At 51.3% G+C, this 19,437-nt stretch overlaps 1 protein-coding gene across 6 annotated transcripts in view; it reads left to right on the plus strand.

Moving 5' to 3' along the window:
* The window catches only part of ARNT2 (aryl hydrocarbon receptor nuclear translocator 2), a 193,128-nt gene that overhangs the window by 151,352 nt on the left and 22,339 nt on the right, over nt 1-19,437 (plus strand). For all 6 annotated transcript variants that reach the window (XM_070775243.1, XM_070775241.1, XM_070775242.1 and 3 more), the window contains exons 11-14: nt 729-803; nt 7,313-7,464; nt 17,596-17,668; nt 18,871-18,994. In XM_070775243.1, the coding sequence (XP_070631344.1) occupies nt 729-803; nt 7,313-7,464; nt 17,596-17,668; nt 18,871-18,994 (424 nt within the window). The remainder of the gene's footprint in view (nt 1-728; nt 804-7,312; nt 7,465-17,595; nt 17,669-18,870; nt 18,995-19,437) is intronic.

Consider the following 19,437-nt stretch of genomic DNA (forward strand, 5'->3'; position numbering starts at 1 on the left):
TGTTTCTTGGCACCGATAAGACTCCTTTCCCCTGTCAGCGTCAGCACCCACTGAGGCCATTTGCTGATTTGGGTTCTGATCGATGACTTTGTTGAAACTCTTTGCTGCTGAAGATACTTCCAACTGGACCAGTTTCCTATAACCCATTTGCTTTGGGACGGTTTCTCTCATTCCAGTTGGTTTCATTGCAAAACACTTTTGTTTGGGGTTAACTCTGGGTCCTTTGAGTAAAACATAGATGAACGAAGGTAGGTAGTCAACAGACTTAACAAGTTTAGCTATTTTATGATAACTGCTTTTCTCCAGGCACAAGAGAGCTGCAGTCCCCCCATTTAAACGATTTCAGGTTCCATAGGCTACACCTCCATCTTCATGCTGCCACTTGTGTTCCTTTCATGTTTATTAAAATGTTTATTAGAGCTCGCCTGTACATTCTGCCTTTCCAAGGCAAACAGAAATAAAATTGCATTCTGAAGCTGCTGCTCTAGTCCCTTAGCAAAATTAGAAGTCAGTACTGAACATGCCAGAGGCACTGAGGATGGAGCACCAGATGCCAGCTCCTTAATCGCTCAAGGAGAACATTTCCATCCACTTTTTCCCCCTTATGATGGTGTGAGCTAAAGGAGATGAGTTGAAGGGGATGTATGTGAACACTCTTGTCTAACAGTGATATATAAACAATGAAATGTGGGGTTGGGGAGTATTAAAGCTTGTCTCTCTCTCTTTAGGACCTTCTAGGAAAGGACATTTTGGAGTTCTGCCACTCTGAGGATCAGAGCCATCTTCGGGAGAGTTTCCAGCAGGTACATGAATGTTCATTTCCAGCTGATGTAGGAGCCGGGTACACGTGGATGTGGTCCTTCCGTGTCCCAGGCAGGCAGCAGGGACCCCCTCTCCAAGGCATCAGAGGGCCCCTGGAATGAAGGAGCTCGCAGTCCAGTGGGGAGGGCAGACCATCAGTAAGGAATTTCCATGTCTTGAGAGAAGAGCAAAGGAGGACAAGATTGACAGGGTGAGCAACAGTCTCCAAGGCGAGGCAACAATCAGGATGGGTCTTAACAGATGAGCAGAGAAGAAATGACAGAACATTCTAGACAAGGGGCCAGCACCAGAGATGCAAAGAAGAGCACAGCCTGTTGGGAGAGTTTTAAGTAGTTCCTCATGGCTAGAGCGACACTGGCCGGCTTGTAGGGAGGAGGTGGGCAGTGGTCAAAGAAGAGGCCAGATTCCGAAGGGCCTCATGTGCTATCACCAGGAACTTAAATTCTCTCCTGAATCGTTTAAGTGAGAATTCCCTTGAGGATTTGAAGTGGAGCGATGTTTTTGAAAAACCGTTTTGGCAGCCCAGGTATGTGGAAGAGACAAGGATGCGAAATAAATGGAACAAAAGACAAATCAGAAGGCTGCTTCGGTTGCCCTAGTGATGAGACCAGAACTGGGGCAGGAGCAGCAGAGGAGGTGGTTGCTGGGTAGCGATGCTGACAATGTGAATAGAGACAGTGAAGGAGAGAGAAGGACCGAGGATGACCGTGGAGGTCTGAGAGAAAGGCCACTGAGAGAAATGCTCACTGCATCCAGAGCATCGTTAGAATTAGATGCTGTTTACTGAGCACCTACTATGTTCCAGGCAGTGTGGAAACCCCTTTTGCACACACTGCTTCCCTGAAACTTCACAACAGTCACAGGAGTGGGTGTGATTATCCTCGTGCTACAGGAGAGTCAGGTGAAGCTTCGTGAATTCCATAAGGTCACGTGGGTAGGGAGTGACAGAAGCGGGACTATCACTGTGGACCTGCCCCCTCTTGAGCCCGGGTCCACCTGGGAGGAGAGAGAGAGCCAGTTCCTCGAAGGGTTCCAAGGACTCGCTTCAGCCCCTGCAGGGAAAAGGATGGGTGATGTTACAGAAGAAGGGCCTTTGAATTGCTTTTTAAGAGGGAATCATGGTTTGTCATTCATCTGAGAGAATAAGTCCTTGACATTCTGCTTTGCAAGTGGTTCAGAATGAGCGCCTCCGACACTGAGCTGTCTTGTGAAAGGCATGGAGCTGTCTGCATGCACAGACCTAGGGCTCCAGTTACACCACACCTGTGCGTGCAGATCACATGACCCGACTTGTGCCCTGCTGCTCTGTTCTTCCCAAATATCACCAGCTCCTGGTTACCTTTCCACCTGTTAGACTGCTTTGTTGTCCATCCTTCGTCTCTGCCTGCATCTTCAAGCCATGATACTCTAGGGCTCTGTTCCTGGTGCCTTCTCTCCTTCTCTCTAGTATCCAGGTGATTTTACCTACTGGATGAGTTCAGTCCAGATCATCACCTGCGGATGTGCAGATACCTAGCCCACACCTGCACTTGAGTGCCCATGAACCTTCCAACACAGTGCTCCACTCTCTTCTCACAGCCCCCAGTCTCCTTTGTACCACTGGTCTTCTGGATACAAAGGTCAGAAACCAAGAAAAAGTCTTCACCGTTCCCTTGATCTCCCACATCCTGCCCAATCGGTCCTCCTGACTCCAGCACCCCTCAAAAGACACCAGTAACCTGCCCTCTTCTCCCTCTCATGTTCTTACCGACCTTGCCCAGGCCATGTCTTTTGCGTTTTACAACAGCTTCCTTGGGCTTTCCAGGTGGCTCAGTGGCAAAGAATCTGCCTGCTAATGCAGGAGACATGGGTTTGATGCCTGGGTTGGAAAGATCCCCTGGAGAAGAAAACGGAAATGCACTCCAGTTGTCTTGCCTGGGAAATCCCATGGACAGAGGAGCCTGACAGGCTGTAGTCCATGGGATCACAGTCAGACACGACTTAGCAACTGAACAACAATGGACCCTTTGCCACACATATTTTATCCTGTATAATCCTCAACCCTTCACAATATCTTATCATTCCTACTTTTTGCAGTGAAAACCAGGACTCAGAGAGGTTCAGTCATTTGCTCCAAGTCACACAGCAAGGTGATAACAGAACTGGAGTCAGAGCCTGCCTCCTTCCGAAGTGTCCACCTCCATCCCCAAACTCCCCACACAGACCTCTCCATCTGACAGCACCTCAGAGATTTTAAACTGCTGACACTGTCAGAACCTAGTTAGTTTGGAAAAGAAAGAGAAGGAGTAAAACATCGATCCCACCCCAGGATTCTGCTTAAGTAACCCTCGCTCTGAGAGCAGCCACCTCATTCCTGGGGCAGGAGGTGAAACCAAAGCAGCCCCACCCGATAGCCAGCGGCCAGGGTGGGTCACCTGGCTCAGCAGGCAGCAACCAGCAGCCACAAGGACACGCTGGAGAGCCAGGCCAGGGCTCCTCGCCTGTGTTCTTTGGGTTCCAGCCACCAGCGGTCGGGGTGGAGGACAAATGTTGATAAAAGGAAGTGACTTATTTTTGCAAAAAGCACAGAGGAGGCTATGTGAGTTCAGAGCAAGTCCTTGAACTCTGGATTTAAACAGACGTTTTGAACAACCCAGATGTAAGACTTTAGAGTGGGATCGCGAGTTTGTGAGGAATTTGTGGTTGGTGGGATGACAGCATGCCAGACGGGGCCCCAGACGGGGTCTGCTCTGGACTCTGATGCCCTCTCTAGATCCCAGGTGACCTGGATGTCAGATGGAAGAGTGGGACCCAGGGAGATAAGGCAGGCTCCTCCTTCTCTCTGCTCAGATGTCTTCCACAGTGATGATGGTGGTGGTGGTGGTGATGAGTAAAGGTGTTTGCAGGAACAGCTGGGCTGGGCTGGCTTTATACCTGGCCTTGGTGGTCTCAGGTACTAGCATCATACCTGAATAAAGCACAGGTGAATGCACCAGCCTGGTCTTCAGGCCTGGACTGTGACACCCCCACTGCCTTACATGCCTGGTCCCACCCACATAGCACCTTAGGTCTCCCCGCCCCCAGACATGTGCTCATCTGCGCCCTCTGCCCCAGGGAAACCCTCTCCAAAGCTTTGTTATTGTTCAGTCACTCGGTCGTGTCCGACTCTTTGCAGCCCCATGGACTGCAGCATGCCAGGCTTCCCTGTCCTTCACCATCCCCCAGAGTTTGCTCAAACTCATGTCCATGGAGTCGGTGATACCATCCAACCATCTCATCGTCTGTCACTTACTTCTCCTTCTCTCAATCTTTCCCAGCATCAAGAGTCTTTCCCAATGAGTCAGTTCTTCACATCAGGGGGCCAGAGTACTGGAGTTTCAGTTTCAGCCAGAGCTTTACCAGCCAGCATGTCACCCAAACCTACCTCCCTCCAGGACCCTTTCTGGATCCTGAGAAAGCCTGTCCTTGACTTCTTGGTAACCCATGGCACCCGATCGTATGTTTCTGTTGTAGTGTTTGCTCTCCAAGTTACAACTACCCATGCGCCTGCCCCTCCTATGCTGGTGAGAGGCTCTCTGGGGACAACACGACGGTTCTGTCTCAGCTCTAGTGAGTCAGGGAAAGACAGAGGTCAGGTAGAGGTCAGGTAGACGTGGGGTCCCTTCCTGCCTCTGCTCCTCCTCAGTCATGAGGCTTTGGCAGGAGAGTTCCCTATTTTCGTTGTTGTTGTTCAGTCGCTCTGTCATGTCCAACTCCTTGCGACCCCATGAACTACATACAGCACACCAGGCTTCCCCATCCTTCACTATCTCCCTTAGTTTGCTCAGACTCATGTCCATTGAGTCGACGATGCCATTCAAGTGCCCTGTGTTATATCTTTTTTAGTTCTCTAATACTTCGGAGATCCTTGGCCAGATGCAGTGGAAGCTAATTGCTTCTTGGGACTTTCCTGGTGGTCCTGTGGTTAAGACCCTGAGCTTCCAGTGCGTGGGACCCGGGTTTCATCCCTAGTCAGGGAACTAGATCCCACATGCCACAACTAAGACCCAGCACAGTCCAATAAATAAACAAAAAGAAACTAACCTTTCCTTTCATGGTGCCCAATGGGAAGAATCAGATTTCTATCCCATGAGAATGGGATGAATGGGGCTCTTTTCATTTCCAAGTTGAAGACAGCAGGCCTTTAATTTTGAAATTAACCTCCTCTGTCACAAGGCTTTGGCAGGAGAGTTCCCTCCTTTGTGGCTCAGCTTCCAGATACACCAGGCACTTGTGAGGACCACGGGAGGTGACACGCACAAGATATTTGTAGGTCAGCCCTCGGCAGGTGCAAGTCTGGGCTCCCTCCCGCCCTTGGTCTTTACCCATGGCTCCAGGGGCCAAGGGGCTTCCTTGGTGGCTCAGATGGTATAAAGAATCTGCCTGCAATGCAGAAGATGTGAGTTCAATCCCTGAGTCAGGAAGATCCCCTAGAGAAGGAAATGGCAACCCACTCCAATATTCTCACCTGGAGAATCCCAGGGACAGAGGAACCTGGTGGGCTACAGTCCATGGGGTCACAAAGAGTCGGACATGACTGAGCGACTAACGGCAGGGGCTGAGCTCGCACACAGGTGGTGCCTGAGAGTGTGTGTTCCATGGAGTTGAAAAATTTCACACATCTCAGGCATCCTGGTTGGAGGAAGCAGGAAAAGGCACCATCCTCAAGCTTCAGAACACAGTAGACATGGTCTCACCAGGGGGGCGCTGCCTGCATCCCAGGTGCTTTGTGCAGACTCAGAGAAGCCCTGGAAAACGGCCCTGACGGGTACATGGCCTTGACCTCTGGCCGGTTTCCTGTTGAGGCTGCAGTTTTGCTAGCGGGGACCCCTGGGCGTCCTGGCCTGGCCTCACCCCACCACATTGATATGTTGAGTCAGCTCAGGAAATGTGCTTGAGGCACCTACTCTCTGCCGGGTCCTGGGCTGATGGTGCAGGCTCTCGGTGACCATGGGGTCCCTGACCCCAGCTGCTGCTGACATTCAACCAGAATAAAGTACAGGTGCCTGGGGTTAGGGGGCAAGGACCTGGGTCCCAGTTCTTATCTCTGGTCACATTGTGATCCGCAGTCAGGAGGCTGGTTGCTTCCCAGCCCCAGGATCTGGGATGCACAGACCAGGAGGGGGCGCTCCTGTTCCCCTTGCTTTGTCCTGGAGGCATCATCACACCCAGTCCTGGACCCACCAGCCATCTGTATCCTTTCTCCTTCTTTCCCGATTCAGCTGAGAACTGGCCCTGGTGTCACCTTCTGCACCCACACCCTGCCATCTAGTCTCGGCATCTTGGGGTTTCTGCGTGGGATAGATTCTGTGTGTGCATAAAGCTGGAAAGCCAGCTGTGTGTCCCCTGAAACATACTCATGGTTTGGAAATAAGATTTCGGTTCCTGTCCCAGCTTTTCTATCCAAGTTGTCTGATCTCGGGCAACTTATTTTATTTCTGTGATGCTCAGCATTATCTTTGTAAATAGTAAAAGCCCACCTCTTCAAGTTCCTGTGAGGGATTACATTGAGAAGTATCTTGGAAACTGTACTGCAACATAAAAGTCATAATAGAGGAGCTTCCCTGGCAGTCCAGTGGTTAAGATTCCCACTTCAGGGGGCAAAGTTTCCATCCCTGGTCAGGGGACTAAAATCTCGTATGCCTCATTGAGGAGGCCGCAAAAAAGTAATAATAGATAATGCATAGAAATTTGTTATTTTATTGTATCTCCTCCCAGAGAGTATATTTAATCCAGTCTGTAATGTTAAATGGAGTTTAAGAATTTCTTAACGTGAAGCATGAAGAAATAAACCCACGAGTACAACGTCACTACGTACCTGAGTTAACTGCATCTGGGGCATGGGCACCAAACTCAGAGTGCCCTGGTAGCCAAGGCAAAAAGGGAAACCCTCCAGCTTATAGAGTTTTCATGGTCTGATTTCTAAAAGCTAAAATGTTCTGATATAAAATGGGCTTTGAAGGGGTGGGTGGAACAAATTGGGAAAGGAGCATTAACATACATCCACTATCATGTGTAAAATAGCTAGTTAATGGGAAGGTGCTGATTAGCACAGGGAGCCCAGCTTGCTGCTCTGGGATGACCTAGACAGGTGGGATGGGGAGTGAGAGGGAGGGAGGCTCAAGAGGGGACGGGATATATGTTTATGTAGAGCTGGTTCACGTTGTTGTATGGCAGAAACTAACACAACATTGTAAAGCAATTATACGCCAGTATTTTAAAAAGGGCATTGACTAATTGGTTTCTCACCGGGGGGTGACAGAACAACCCAAGTGTAGTGTCCCATCTCAAGGGGGAGTGGACCGAGCTTTCCCTGAGGGTGACTGCCCTCCCTCCGTGCCTGTCTGTGGCCACAATGCTCCTGTCCTGGGCTCCTGCTGGCCCCCGCCAAGCCTGCACTGCCTGCTGCCTCCCCGCTCTGTCTGGCACCTTCCTTCCTCCCGCTGACTTCCTTCTCCAAATGTTTGCTCAGGTGGTGAAGCTGAAAGGCCAAGTGCTGTCGGTCATGTATCGGTTCCGCACCAAGAACCGCGAGTGGGTGTTGATTCGCACCAGCAGCTTCACCTTCCAGAACCCGTATTCCGACGAGATAGAGTACATCATCTGCACCAACACCAACGTCAAGTATGTACCCACCCGCCCCTCCCCAGGTCCCAGCCTGTGCTAGTGTTCCGTGATGCTCTCCTCCCTGCAGGCTCTGGCTCTGCCGGCAGCTGCAGATCCCTGCAGGAGACTAAGAAGCAGGACAAGGCAACACTGGCCCCTCTTCACTATCTCCTCCCGGGTCCCCCTTCTCAAGGCCCTCCTGATTGGGAGCCCTCAGAGCTGATTGATGACCCTGGTGGTACTTCCTCTCCATCACACGGTTGGTCGGTTCAAGATGCTCTGGTTTCCATGATCTTCTCCTCCCCGAGTGCAGAGCCCAGCAGAGTGGAGCTGGGGGCTTCCTTGGGGCTCCCTGCTGTGCCAGCTGAAGCTGGGAGGTGGAGGAGTGAGGCTGAGCCTCTTGGCAGTTCTGGGGCATGGGGGGCAGGCGGCACAGCAGGTGAGTACCTCAGGGTCACAGGGCTTCTTGGCTGTCTGGTCACTGACGCAGTCCTCTGAGATCCCTGCTGGCTTCGCTGCTGTACCCTACGTGTGTTAACACACAGACCTGAGCTCCGGTCTTGGCCCCTGATTCCCTGCTGTGTGACCTTGACTGTGTCCCTTCATCTCTCAGCCTTCATTCCCCATTGGTGGAAGGGGTGATAACAACTCTCTCTCAGGTTCCCCGGAAGGTTTGATGAGGTCGGGCTTCTAGATACAGGCAGGTCATGCCTCCTCTCTGGACTTATTCTCGAGGAAATATCAGCAATCCAAAGAACCAACAGGGACAAAGGCAAAATGATGTCCACATGCATGGGAGCACATGGAAGCCGTGCCCAGTGTTGGGGGTGGGGGGGCACAGTCTGCAGGGCGTGAGACGAGCTTCCATGGCGGAAACTGTGCCCACGCGTCCGCGTGTCTCCGGTCAGCAGCACTGCTGCCCTCCACTTTCCCAGGTTCCACACTAAGCTGTGGAGTCTGTCCCCACCCTGGCCACCTCCCCGTCCTCATCTATGATAGCCCCCCTCCCCAGACACCAGCAACTCCAGGCCATCACTGTGAGTGACCTCCTGGCTTGCCCAGAGCTCTCCATTGCCATCCCTGGCTCCCTGAGTTTGGCGGTTCCCCTCTGGGTCCCCAGAAGCAGCCTCCTTTCTAGCACCACCCTGAGTGTCTCGGCTTTGGCCCTGCTGCTGGACCACAAGGCGCAGAGCTGGGCAGATGGGTCCACACAAGACCCCTCAGAGGACCGGTGACCTGGGCTTCAGTCCCAGCTCCCACCTGGGCAAGTCACCTGCTCTTTTGAAGCCTCAGTTGCTCATCTGTAAAATGGGGGGAATGACAGGCCCCACCCACCCACCCACCCTTGGATCCTCAGTGTGGATGGTGCTTTTGCATCTCTCTGGTGGAGCAGCAGCCCTGGGCAGTGGGATGGGGGGGCTCCAGTGGTCATTACTGATTTGATGGAGGCAGCTACATCCCCCCTGCCACGTGGCGCAGCTGCACGGCAGTTTCTTGGCTGTTCTCTGCCAGTTCCACCAGACTGACTAAGCACGCATTGCTTCTAACTCTGAGCACATTGTATTGTCTTCCAGCGAATGGGGAAGCCGGGGCCATCTGTGTGAAACCCTCCTTGTTCATGTGGGTCTGTCTAGTACCCTCCTCTCCTGCTCTGCTGGCTGCCAGCCAGGGCGAGGCCACCCCCTCCAGGACCAAGCCCTCCACTTTCTTTCTAGCTCCTGGTACATCCTGTCTCCCATGGGCCGGTACTCATCCAGTCGCGCTGCAGGTTTCCTCCAGAGGCCCTAACCTGGGGACATGCCTCCTGATCTTAGAATACCCCTCTGTTGCCACCGTCCTTGCTTCCCTCCCTGCCCTGCCACGTGTTTGTATTGGACGCCCTCACTGTTCATCTCCCCTTGACCCCCGAGAACCTGGTGTGGTACCAACACTGCTAACTTGCTCTCCCAGAAGCCACCAGGGACCCTCGTCAATAACCCGTTCTCACTGGTCATTTTTCCCTAACTGTCAGGGCATCTCCTCTCTCTTTACATCTTACCCCTTGACTCATCTGATGCTCTGATTCTTCTTACGCCTCCTTCTCCTAGTCAAGACTTCCTTGGTGGTAAGAATAGCAGGAGTAAATCTAGTTAAGTTGTAGATCCACTAATGCAAAAAGGTAACTTTTTTTTTTCTGCTTGGCCTGTGCTATGTGGGATCTTAGTTCCCTGACCAGGGATTGAACCCGCACCCCCTTGATCACAGTGGAAGCATAGAGTCTTAACCACTGGACCACCAGGGAATCCCCATATCTTTATTATTTTTTAATATCTGACTTTGTCTAGTCACTGCTTGGTAAACTCCAGTGAAGGAGTTTTTGCTTCTCCCACTCTTCCCCACTTGGGCAGGAGAGGGAGCAAAGTGGTGCCTGTTAGTGCTGGGCCTGTGTCCTGCCCTGGCCTTGGAGAAAATGAAGAAGCTTGAGAAACAGGAGGAAGAGTGAGATACGCAGGGTGTAGAATCTCGAAGCTCCTTCTTTGTTCAGCAGCTGGGAGTGCAGAGGTGAGACACAGGCCAGACCTGCAGGGGCTTCTAGGAGGAAGTAACAGGTGGGCTCATTGGCCTGAAGCTGGGGTTGGGCAGCAGGAGCCCCAGGGAATAAGGCTGAAATGAACAAGAGAGCAAGTCTGCTCAGCATCTGTTCAAATTGCAGCTCATCTGTAGGCTCACCTCGCCTGTCCCAGCCCCACCAGCTACCTGTGCCCAAAGCTATGGAGATGGGCCAGCCTACCACCATGCCAGGCCACGGGCAGCATCCTAGAACGTCCACCGTTTTGATGCCAACATATTAACCAGCTCTTAGTGATAGCTACCTCCTCTTATGATCCTGCCCCTCCTCTCTTCTGTTCACCCTGTCTGCCTTCCTCCCCACACCTGGGCTCTCTCCTGGTCCTCCCTCTGCGTGTGTGATGCCTGGTGTCCATGGCCTGATCCAAGGAACCTCGGAGGGTGTGGTGGAAACAGCGCGCCTGTCACTGAAGCCACTTACATGCAGGCCACGCTCAGCGGTAAAGAGCCGGGTCCCAGGTTGGGGATCAGCAGAGTCCTCTGGATTTGGGGCAGAAGGACAGACTGAAGCTGCCCCTTTGGGGGGTTTTGGTTGTTTTATATTTATGGCTATTCTTTTGTTTGTTTCACTGCATTGTCATTGCTCTGCACGGGCTTTCTTTAGTTGTGGTGTGCAGGCTTCTTATTGCAGTGGCTTCTCTTGTTGCAGAGCATGAGCTCCAGAACTCAAGGTTCAGTAGTTGTGGTGCACAGGCTTAGGTGCCCCGAGGCATGTGAGATCTTCCCAGACCCCTGTCTGGGGATCGAAACCATGTCCCCTGCATTGGCAAGTGGATTCTTAACCACTGGACCACCAGGGAAGTCCTCCCCATGCTTCATTCACTTCCAGCATGAGTACAAGCTTCAGCACCCACAGTTGCATGCTTTGTTGTGACGCAACACAATGGATGGTCACTAAGCATCTGTGCCAGGTGTCCAGTGCTCTCAGGATGCCTCTGCTCTGGTCCCCGCCACCCCAGGTGTCTCCCATCACATGGAGAGCGTGAGAAGTGAGTGGCAGGAGGGAGGGAATGCAGGAGGGAGTAAAAAGCCACAAGGAGGGCACAGGGGAGGCAGAGAATCAACAACTTACACCCAGGGCCTCTGAGAACGCATCCCTGGCAGGTAGCGTCACGAGGAGGCCTGGAAGGAAAGGAAAGCTCCCTCCTCCTAAAAGCAGCCACAGGCAGAGGCTCTGACCTATTTTCCTGGAATTCAGGCATCATGGACGAAACAGAACACTCTGTCCCGGGGATGTCCTTACATCTCAGAACGATCACTGCCCGCAGCTCACTGAGATTGGACGGAGTGAGGAGCCACCCCACACACGGACTCACAGCAGAGGCTGAACTAGTGTCTGCTGGCTTTTAAGGGCCTCTGGGTGAGGATGTAGCAAATGTTGCCTGTGGACAGCAGAGGGCAGTGACAGCCATCATGTGAACAATCCAGCTTCCAGTTTATACCTGACTGTCCTCGCCAGCAATAGGCAGACTTGTTGTGGAAAGGTTCTTTCATGCTCTCTGCCTGTGGGGGACAGGCAAACCCAGTTGCATTCAGTCCGGACCATCCAAAAGAAACATCCCAGGGAAACAGTGTGAATGGTTAGTGTTGGAAGCTGCTGAAGGGGAGGCCTCTTTGTCGCCTGCTTGCCTGTTTTCTTATTATGTCGAGGCAAGAAAAGGGAAAGTCCAGAAAGCACAGGCTCCCGTTTTACATGCTGGAGGCCCAGCTTTGAAAAGTGCCCACATCTGGGTGTCTGGGGAAAGACACCTGTGTCCTGCTGTGGGCTGCCACTGAGCAGGAGCTGTTCGCACGACCCAGGCGCTGTGCCTTCCTGTGCCCCCACTCTCCTTAGGGATGGAAGGCATTCCTGTGCATCTGTTGGGGCTGAGCACGTGCCCTCCTGTGCGACCACCCCTTACAGAGTCACTGCGGGTCTACATGACCACAGCTGCGTTTTGTGCTGGTGTGTATGTGTGTCCTTGAAACTCCACGGTTCCCATGTCTTCCGGGATGGCTTCCTGGTGGGCCCAGCCCACCTGGCCAGTAGTTGGCAGGATGTGCGAGCAGAGAGTAAAAGGAAGCAAAGAAAACCTACAGGGAAGGTGTAGCTCCTGGTCTGTGCAAAATTTAGAGTCAGAAAGGAGCCGAAACACCCTGTCAAATCACCAAGCCCCATCTTATCTTGGGTCCCGCCCTCTTGTCCACCTGCAGCAGACAGCTGGCAGAAAGTCGGGGCCCACAGATTCTGTCTGGGGTCCTCTCTGGCCCACCTCTTCCTCCTCTGCCTCTTCTCTGAGGCAGACACCTGGCAGAGAGCCGGGGCGCACGGATTGTGTCTGGGGTCCTCTCTGACCCACCTCCTCCTCCTTTGCTTCTGCCTCCATCAAGGCTTCACCGTCTCCCGGGTGACCATCCATCATCCCTGCTGGCCGGTTCTCCCTGCCTTCCATCTGGCCCTGGAAGCATCTCTCTAAAACCACACTCAGCCTGCTCCCTGTCCCGGATCAGACCAGTTCTGAACCCTTTCACAGGCACCCAGAGCCCTTCGCAGGGGGCATGCAGACGGTGCTGAATCCATGGGGGTGAGGGGGCAGGATATTATTATCCTTGAGAGCAAATTGATCAGCTGGGCTTGCCCGCCCCCTCACCCCCACCACCCTGATGGCTGTGAGCCGGATTCCTGTTACTCCCAGGGGTACGATGGCAGGCTGCCCCCGACTGCCCCCCTAATGGCTGGTTGCTCACTTACTCTGGCTGAGTAAAAACCTCTGCCCTGGGAGCATCAGAAATAATTGACAGCATCTGCCAGCATGCTGCACCTCCTGATGCAGAGAGGCCACTCTGACAGGAAGCCCGTGCTTGGTGTGTCTGTTCGCTGATCATTAGCTCTGGACCCCAGCTAATGGGTGGTGGGCGAGGGCAGCAGTCTGTGGAACAGGATCCGGTTCCCTCCCGTGTGCTATGGGTCAGCTTTCAGCCCAGCCACTGTGTTTCTCCCTCTCTGGAATTTGCAAGCACACCAAGGTTTATTTTCATTCCATTGCCATGAAATGTCCGAGAAAGCTCCTCCGACCTCTTCTCAGAATGGGGCAGCCCACGGGTCAGCACTTCTTCCCCACGCGCTCAGCTGCGGAAGCGGAAACCAAAGGCCCAGACCGAACATCTCATGTCCAGACCACAGGGACAGTGAGGTTGGCATCCTGGATCTTTGCCAGCCGGGCCTGAGACTTTGTTTTCTTTCCACATCCCAGCGAAAGTCTCTGTCTGTGGTCTCAGAGCCCCCAGAGCTCAACAGTGCAGAGAGCAGACACCCGTTGTAACACCTCTGGCTCTGATCATGTGTGATCATGCTTCTGTGCTAACTAAAGCCCTCGCCCTCCTCCATGCATCACAGACACACCCCAGGGCGCAGAGCTGGGCAAGTGGGAAGGGCTGGGTTTCTGCCCTGTTCACCCCAAGCACCAGGCCCCCCGGCACAGCAGCACAGCTGCCCACTCATCAAGATTCTGTGCTTGGGCTGGACACCAGGGCTGAACCACGAGGTAGGAGTGGTCCTTATTTCCCGGAAAATCTCTTCTGTGTTCAAGGTTGAGCGTCTGAAAGCTTATGAAAGGAAGAAGGGGGTGGTCCATGGATTCCTGCCCTGGAGGGGAGCTCACTGCTAAAAAAAATCCCACAAAAATCCCAAAGCACAGATTTTTGTTTTCTCCTACCTGGTGGCTCAGGATGGTGTCTTGGGCTCACAGGTCTGGGATGGGACATGTGGAAAGGTGGTTCCTGTTACACCTTTGGGATGGAGTTCAGGGGCTGATGGAGACACATTTGGTTTTGAATCCTAGGTTTGCCGTACTGACCAATGTCACCTTGGGCATGTCACTGAACTCTCTGAGCCTCAGTTTCTTATCTGTAAAATGGGACATTTTTCAGAGATGTGACAGCGTTGATGAGGTTCTGGCTCTGAGTACCACACTTGGATTTTAGAGGGCATGCCAATGAGAGATGAGGGTGCCCACAAGATGTAAATCAAAGTAAAACAGCAAAGCTGTCAAGTCAGAATCAGAAAATACAGAAAGTTGTCATTTTTCAATAGACAATTATATCAGTTCTTTAAGATGTTTTTGAAATGTCCACTTTTTTTGAAAATTATTTTTAGTGCTCCTGTTTCCTGGTGTTGCCGGGCTTAGGCTGCCGGGTGGGCAGTCACATGGTGCTGGTTTTATTGTTAAGCTTTTCTCCAGGCTCTGACGCCAAGGTTGGGAGACATACTGTGTGCTTCCCTGGTGGCTCAGTGGTAAAGAATCCACCTGCCAGTGCAGGAGACACTGGTTCCATCCCTGGGTTGGGAAGATCCCCTGCAGAAGGAAATGGGAACCCACTCCAGTATTCTTGCCTGGAGAATCCCATGGACAGAGGAGACTGGCAGGCTGCAGTCTACGGGGTCACAAAGACTCAGACATGACTGAGCGACTAACACTTTCACACTTCTCACTTTCAGATACAACCTCCCTTCCTGTGTTGTGATCCCTAACTCAGCCATTGTTTTTGCCAACTTATCTGTCTGCCCCTGGAGGCTGTCAACTCCCCGAGGCCAGAAACCACATAGGTTCTGAGTTATCTTTTCTCTCCAGTGCCTGGCAGACACTTGGCATAGATAGTTCAGCACACTTCACTGAAGACATGGCTCACCTGGGCATAGTTCTTTTTTTTTTTTTCTGGCTGCACTTGGAGGCATATGGGATCTTACTTCCCTACTGCTGCTGCTCCTGCGGCTAAGTCACTTCAGTCGTGTCCAACTCTGTGCAACCCCATAGACAGCAGCCCACCAGGTTCCCCTGTCCCTGGGATTCTCCAGGCAAGAACACTGGAGCGCCCCCTGCATTGAAAGCTCAGTGTCTTAACCACTAAGCCACCAGGGAAGTCCTGCCGGGCTTAGTTTTAAATAAACTATTCACTGGGTCTTCCAACTGGGTGGGGTCCTCTTTTAAGATGTCTTCCCTTGTGGGGGACACACATGCTAGGGGCCCCACTTGAAAGGCGCGACTGGAGGAGAACAGTGTTCAGATTGTACACCTCTGAATGCTGAGGAAAAGAGTTGAGAACCACAATTCAAGTTATTCTGTATTTCTCCAAAGCAGAATTGGAACTCAAACTGGGAGTTGTAGGGAGGTGCGTGCGTGCTAAGTCGCTTTGGTTGTCTCCAACTCTTGCAAACCCATGGATTGTAGCCTGCCAGGCTCCTCTGTCCATGAGATTTCCCAGGCAAGATTACTGGAGTGGGTAGCCATTCCCTCCTCCAGGGGATTTTCCCAATCTAGCAATTGAACCCGGGTCTCCTGCATTGGCAGGCAGATTCTTCACCGTCTAAGCCACCTGGGAGTTTTAAATATAAAGGGAGTTTTAAATATCTCTACCCCAAGGGCTGTGAGCTTACATTGTGAGGCTAATGTGGTCCATCTGAATGCAGACTCTGAGCCGAAAGGGCAGGGTGAACGGGAGCCCTCCAGGTCCTCAGATGCTGATTCAGGTTGTGACTGTTCAGCAGCTGCCCCTCTCCAGGGACCTGCTCCCTGACTGAGCTCCACAGCTGCCTGTCCTCTCCAGGGAGGGCCTCAAGGGCTCTCCTCCATACACCTCAGGCCGCAAGTGAAGAGGGCAGGGGATCTGTGAGCCGTTGTCCTGCCTGCCACTTCCTGTCCAGGGTGTGGCCAGGAATGACAAAGGGACACCCCAACATCATTCATACTTTCATAGTGAAAATGAACACGGAAAATCTTTCCAGTTAATGCAAACTCTTAAGATATTTTTTTTCCATGTTCCAAATCTCACTCACCCACACAGGACATAACGTTTGTAGCTGTAATCACAGCATCCGTAACATTTGGTGCTGAACTTTCCCCCACACTCTTGTCATACCTTGTGGTGTTTCCAGTCTTCACTGTGGTGGCCGCTGCTGACCGTGTTTACTCAGCAAATGAATAGATGTAGTTTACAAAGCCACTCCCCTGTCACAGCCAGCTGTGCGGGGACAGCTCTTGTTTCCTGCCCCTGAATCATTTCCTTAGTACAGCCCCTGCGGCAGGGCGACCACCTGCAAGGCTGTGACCACAGCCGCCCCTTCTGATGTGGCCACCGTCCTGTTTTCCGAGAAGACTGCGTCCACACAGGCTTCTCTTGCAGGGTATGAGCGAGATAGTTTCAGTACCCTGCCAGCACACTGAGCGCGCTTTTACCAACTTAGTAGGTGAAAAACTGTACTTTGAGATTATTTTAATTTGTGCTTATTTTGCTTATTTTAATGGTGAAAATATTTCCCTACTTGCTCATTATATGTGTGTATATATATACATACATATATATATATATATATTTATGTATTATTGTTGTTTAGTCGTGAAGCCATGCCTGACTCTTTTGCCACCCCATGGACTGTAGCCCTCTCGGCTCCTCTGTCCATAGGCTTTCCCAGCAAGAAATCCCATTTCCTTCTCTAGGAGATCTTCCTAACCCAGGGATCAAACCTGTGTCTCTTGCGTGTCATGTGTTAGCAGGCAGGTTCTTTACCAGCTGAGCCACCAGGGAAACAAAAGCAACTATACTCAATAAAATTGACTTTTTGAAAAAACCCACTTATTTCCTAAATATTGGCAACCTAAGCTGGGTTTGATCCCTGGGTCAGGAAGACCTCCCCGCCTCCGGCCCGAGAGGAGGAAATGGCAACACTCCAATATTCTTGCCTGGAGAATCCCATGGACAGAGGAACCTGGTAGGCTACAGTCCATGGGGTCGCAAAGAGTCAGACACCACTGATCGACTAACACTTTCACTTTCCAACTTAAAAAAAAATCTTGGGTTGTAAGGCTGAGGAACATCTGTCCCCATTTAGATCTTTAGAGGCTCACGGGATGCTCTGGGAAGACCCCTGGCCACACCTTTCCCTCCTCCCCCAGCCTCAAGGCCACCGCAAGTCATAAACATCACCCAGGTATAAAAGAACGGTACCTCCACTCTCCTGGTTTTACCGTTGCAGTTACCCGTTTCTGAAATGAACTAGGTGGTTCCCTTTCTACTTGGAGTTTCATGGCTCATTTATGTAGTTAAGTTTCGCTGTTCCTTTTTTCCCACCCACATCCCTGGACCTGGTCCCCTCAGTGTTGTCACCAGATCTGATGTGTAACCGACTAAGTCAGGAAAACAAGGGGCCCCTCCCCCACCTCTTCCTGGTGGTCTCTCTGCCTTCCTCCATCTTTTGTCTCACCCATGCCCTTCTCCCTTGGGCTCTGAGGAAATATTGTTGACAGTAGCTTTCGAAGTTTAGATCTGAATATTTTCAGTTCTAAGGAAATAAAACCCGTTGATTACTTTAACAAAAAAAAAAAAAAAAAAAAGACTTGGAGCCTTGATTTGGAACATGAAGAAATAAAATCAATCAAAACTGAAAACGATTTAGAGATCCAACAGGTGTCACCCGCTGTGCCACTGGGGAGCAAGGGACATTCAGGCTCCTCCCTGTCATCCCCACGTCTTCTTTTCCTGACTCTCTGCTGACCCCTTGTTTCACAGGCAGCTCCAGCAGCAGCAGGCAGAGCTGGAAGTGCACCAGAGAGATGGGCTGTCATCGTACGACTTGTCGCAGGTGAATTTCTGGAAAACTCTTTCCCAGCTAGAACTGTCTCCAACCAAAGGACTGCAGACTAAATCCCCTCGGCCCAGCAGGTGGTGTTGCTCCCTCCACCCACACTGCAGAAAGCATTTTGGCCCCCAGAGAGTGTGTGTGCTCAGTGGAGGTCTACCGTGACTCTGCCATGCAGAGTGTAGAACACAAGCGTTAGGAGCTGCGGACAGCCAGTACAGTAAGTTCCCTCCATACGAAGTTCAAGCTGTGAGCTTTCAAAAATACAAATGTGGGTTTGCATATCCAATCACATGAGTTAGTTCTCGTGTCTGGCGTACACTATCACGTGCGTACAGCCTGTACAAATGGTTGTGCTCGTGTGTATTTTACTGTACAGTACTATATAGAGGACAGCAGTGCAGTGTCTATTTCAAGCCCAGGGTGTCGGGAAGCAAGCATAAAAGCAGTGATGATGTAGCTGGTGCTCCTGTACTTTTTAAGGTACTGTACTGTAAGATTAAAAATGTTCTTTTAATTTTTTTGTGTTCATTTTTTTGTGCAGATGTGTGAGAAGTATTATAAACCTATGAGAGTAAAGTACGATATAGCCAAGTGTATTAGTTGGGCACCTAGGCTAACTTTGTCAGACTTACAAACGAATTGGTCTTAAGAACATGCTCTCGGAATGGAACTGGTTCGTATGTAAGGGACTTACCGGTACTGAGATCCAGAGGCTGTGTGGGAACTTGGAGACCACCCAGCTCTGAACCTTGTCAGCTCTGCAGCCTCCGTGCTGCCCCTCCCACCTTTAATCTGTACCCTGATGTTCTCAGGGGACCTCTTCCTGGCCATCTCCTCAGGGGCCCCTCCTTCCCTTCTCCTTCCTTCTCTTCTCACTGCTTCTGGCCTTAGAGAAACTGAAGCTTGTGTTGGTACTTGGCATCTCTCTCCAATTAAACTTTATGTTCACTTTCCCTGATATTTAGACTAAGTTGATCATTTTTATTTCTCTCTCTCCAAGTGATCGGTGGAACTCCAGTGAGCCTTCTGTGACCCTTTGTTCACACCCACACCTGTGTGTTCTATCTTTCACATATACAAAAGCTCCCTGCCCTACCCAGCACCCCAGCCTGAGATGCCAGCGATTCTGAGGGAGAGGGATCTGGTGTGTCTGTTCTGCCCCTCACACCCAGGGATGCTGTTGTGTTTTCACGTGCAAACAGGTGCCTGTCCCCAACCTGCCAGCCGGAGTTCATGATGCAGGGAAGTCCGTGGAGAAGGCAGATGCAATCTTTTCCCAGGAAAGAGATCCGCGGTTTGCCGAAATGTTTGCAGGAATCAGTGCATGTAAGTTCCCGAAGAGTGCTGACGTGGTGAGATGGTGGGATTTATAGTTGCCTCCAGCTGGCCACCCTTGGGGGTGAATTTACAGCGACTACTGCAAGGTGTAAAAGGAACACCAAATTCAGGGGTCCTAATGAATCCTCTCTATTCTCAAACTCATCTCTCATTTACCTGTTACCTTGGGGCAACCACCTGACATCTCATGGGCCTTTGACATCTCATCTTCAAAATTTGAGGAACTGGAGTAAATGAGCTCTATTCATCATGGTACAGTTTAGTATTATCAAGCCAAAGACATGTCCCTATTTTTTAAAAAAATTTTAATCTCTAATGTAGAGAGGACCATATTTGAAAATAAAAATATGCCTAAAAAGGAAAATAAAAATGATCCAGTATCGTACCACCTACATTTAATCTTTTTTAACTTTTTAAAGCTTGTCCTTTTT

The sequence above is a fragment of the Bos indicus genome, chromosome 21 (genome assembly GCF_029378745.1).
Source record: "Bos indicus isolate NIAB-ARS_2022 breed Sahiwal x Tharparkar chromosome 21, NIAB-ARS_B.indTharparkar_mat_pri_1.0, whole genome shotgun sequence".
Taxonomy (NCBI): domain Eukaryota; kingdom Metazoa; phylum Chordata; class Mammalia; order Artiodactyla; family Bovidae; genus Bos; species Bos indicus.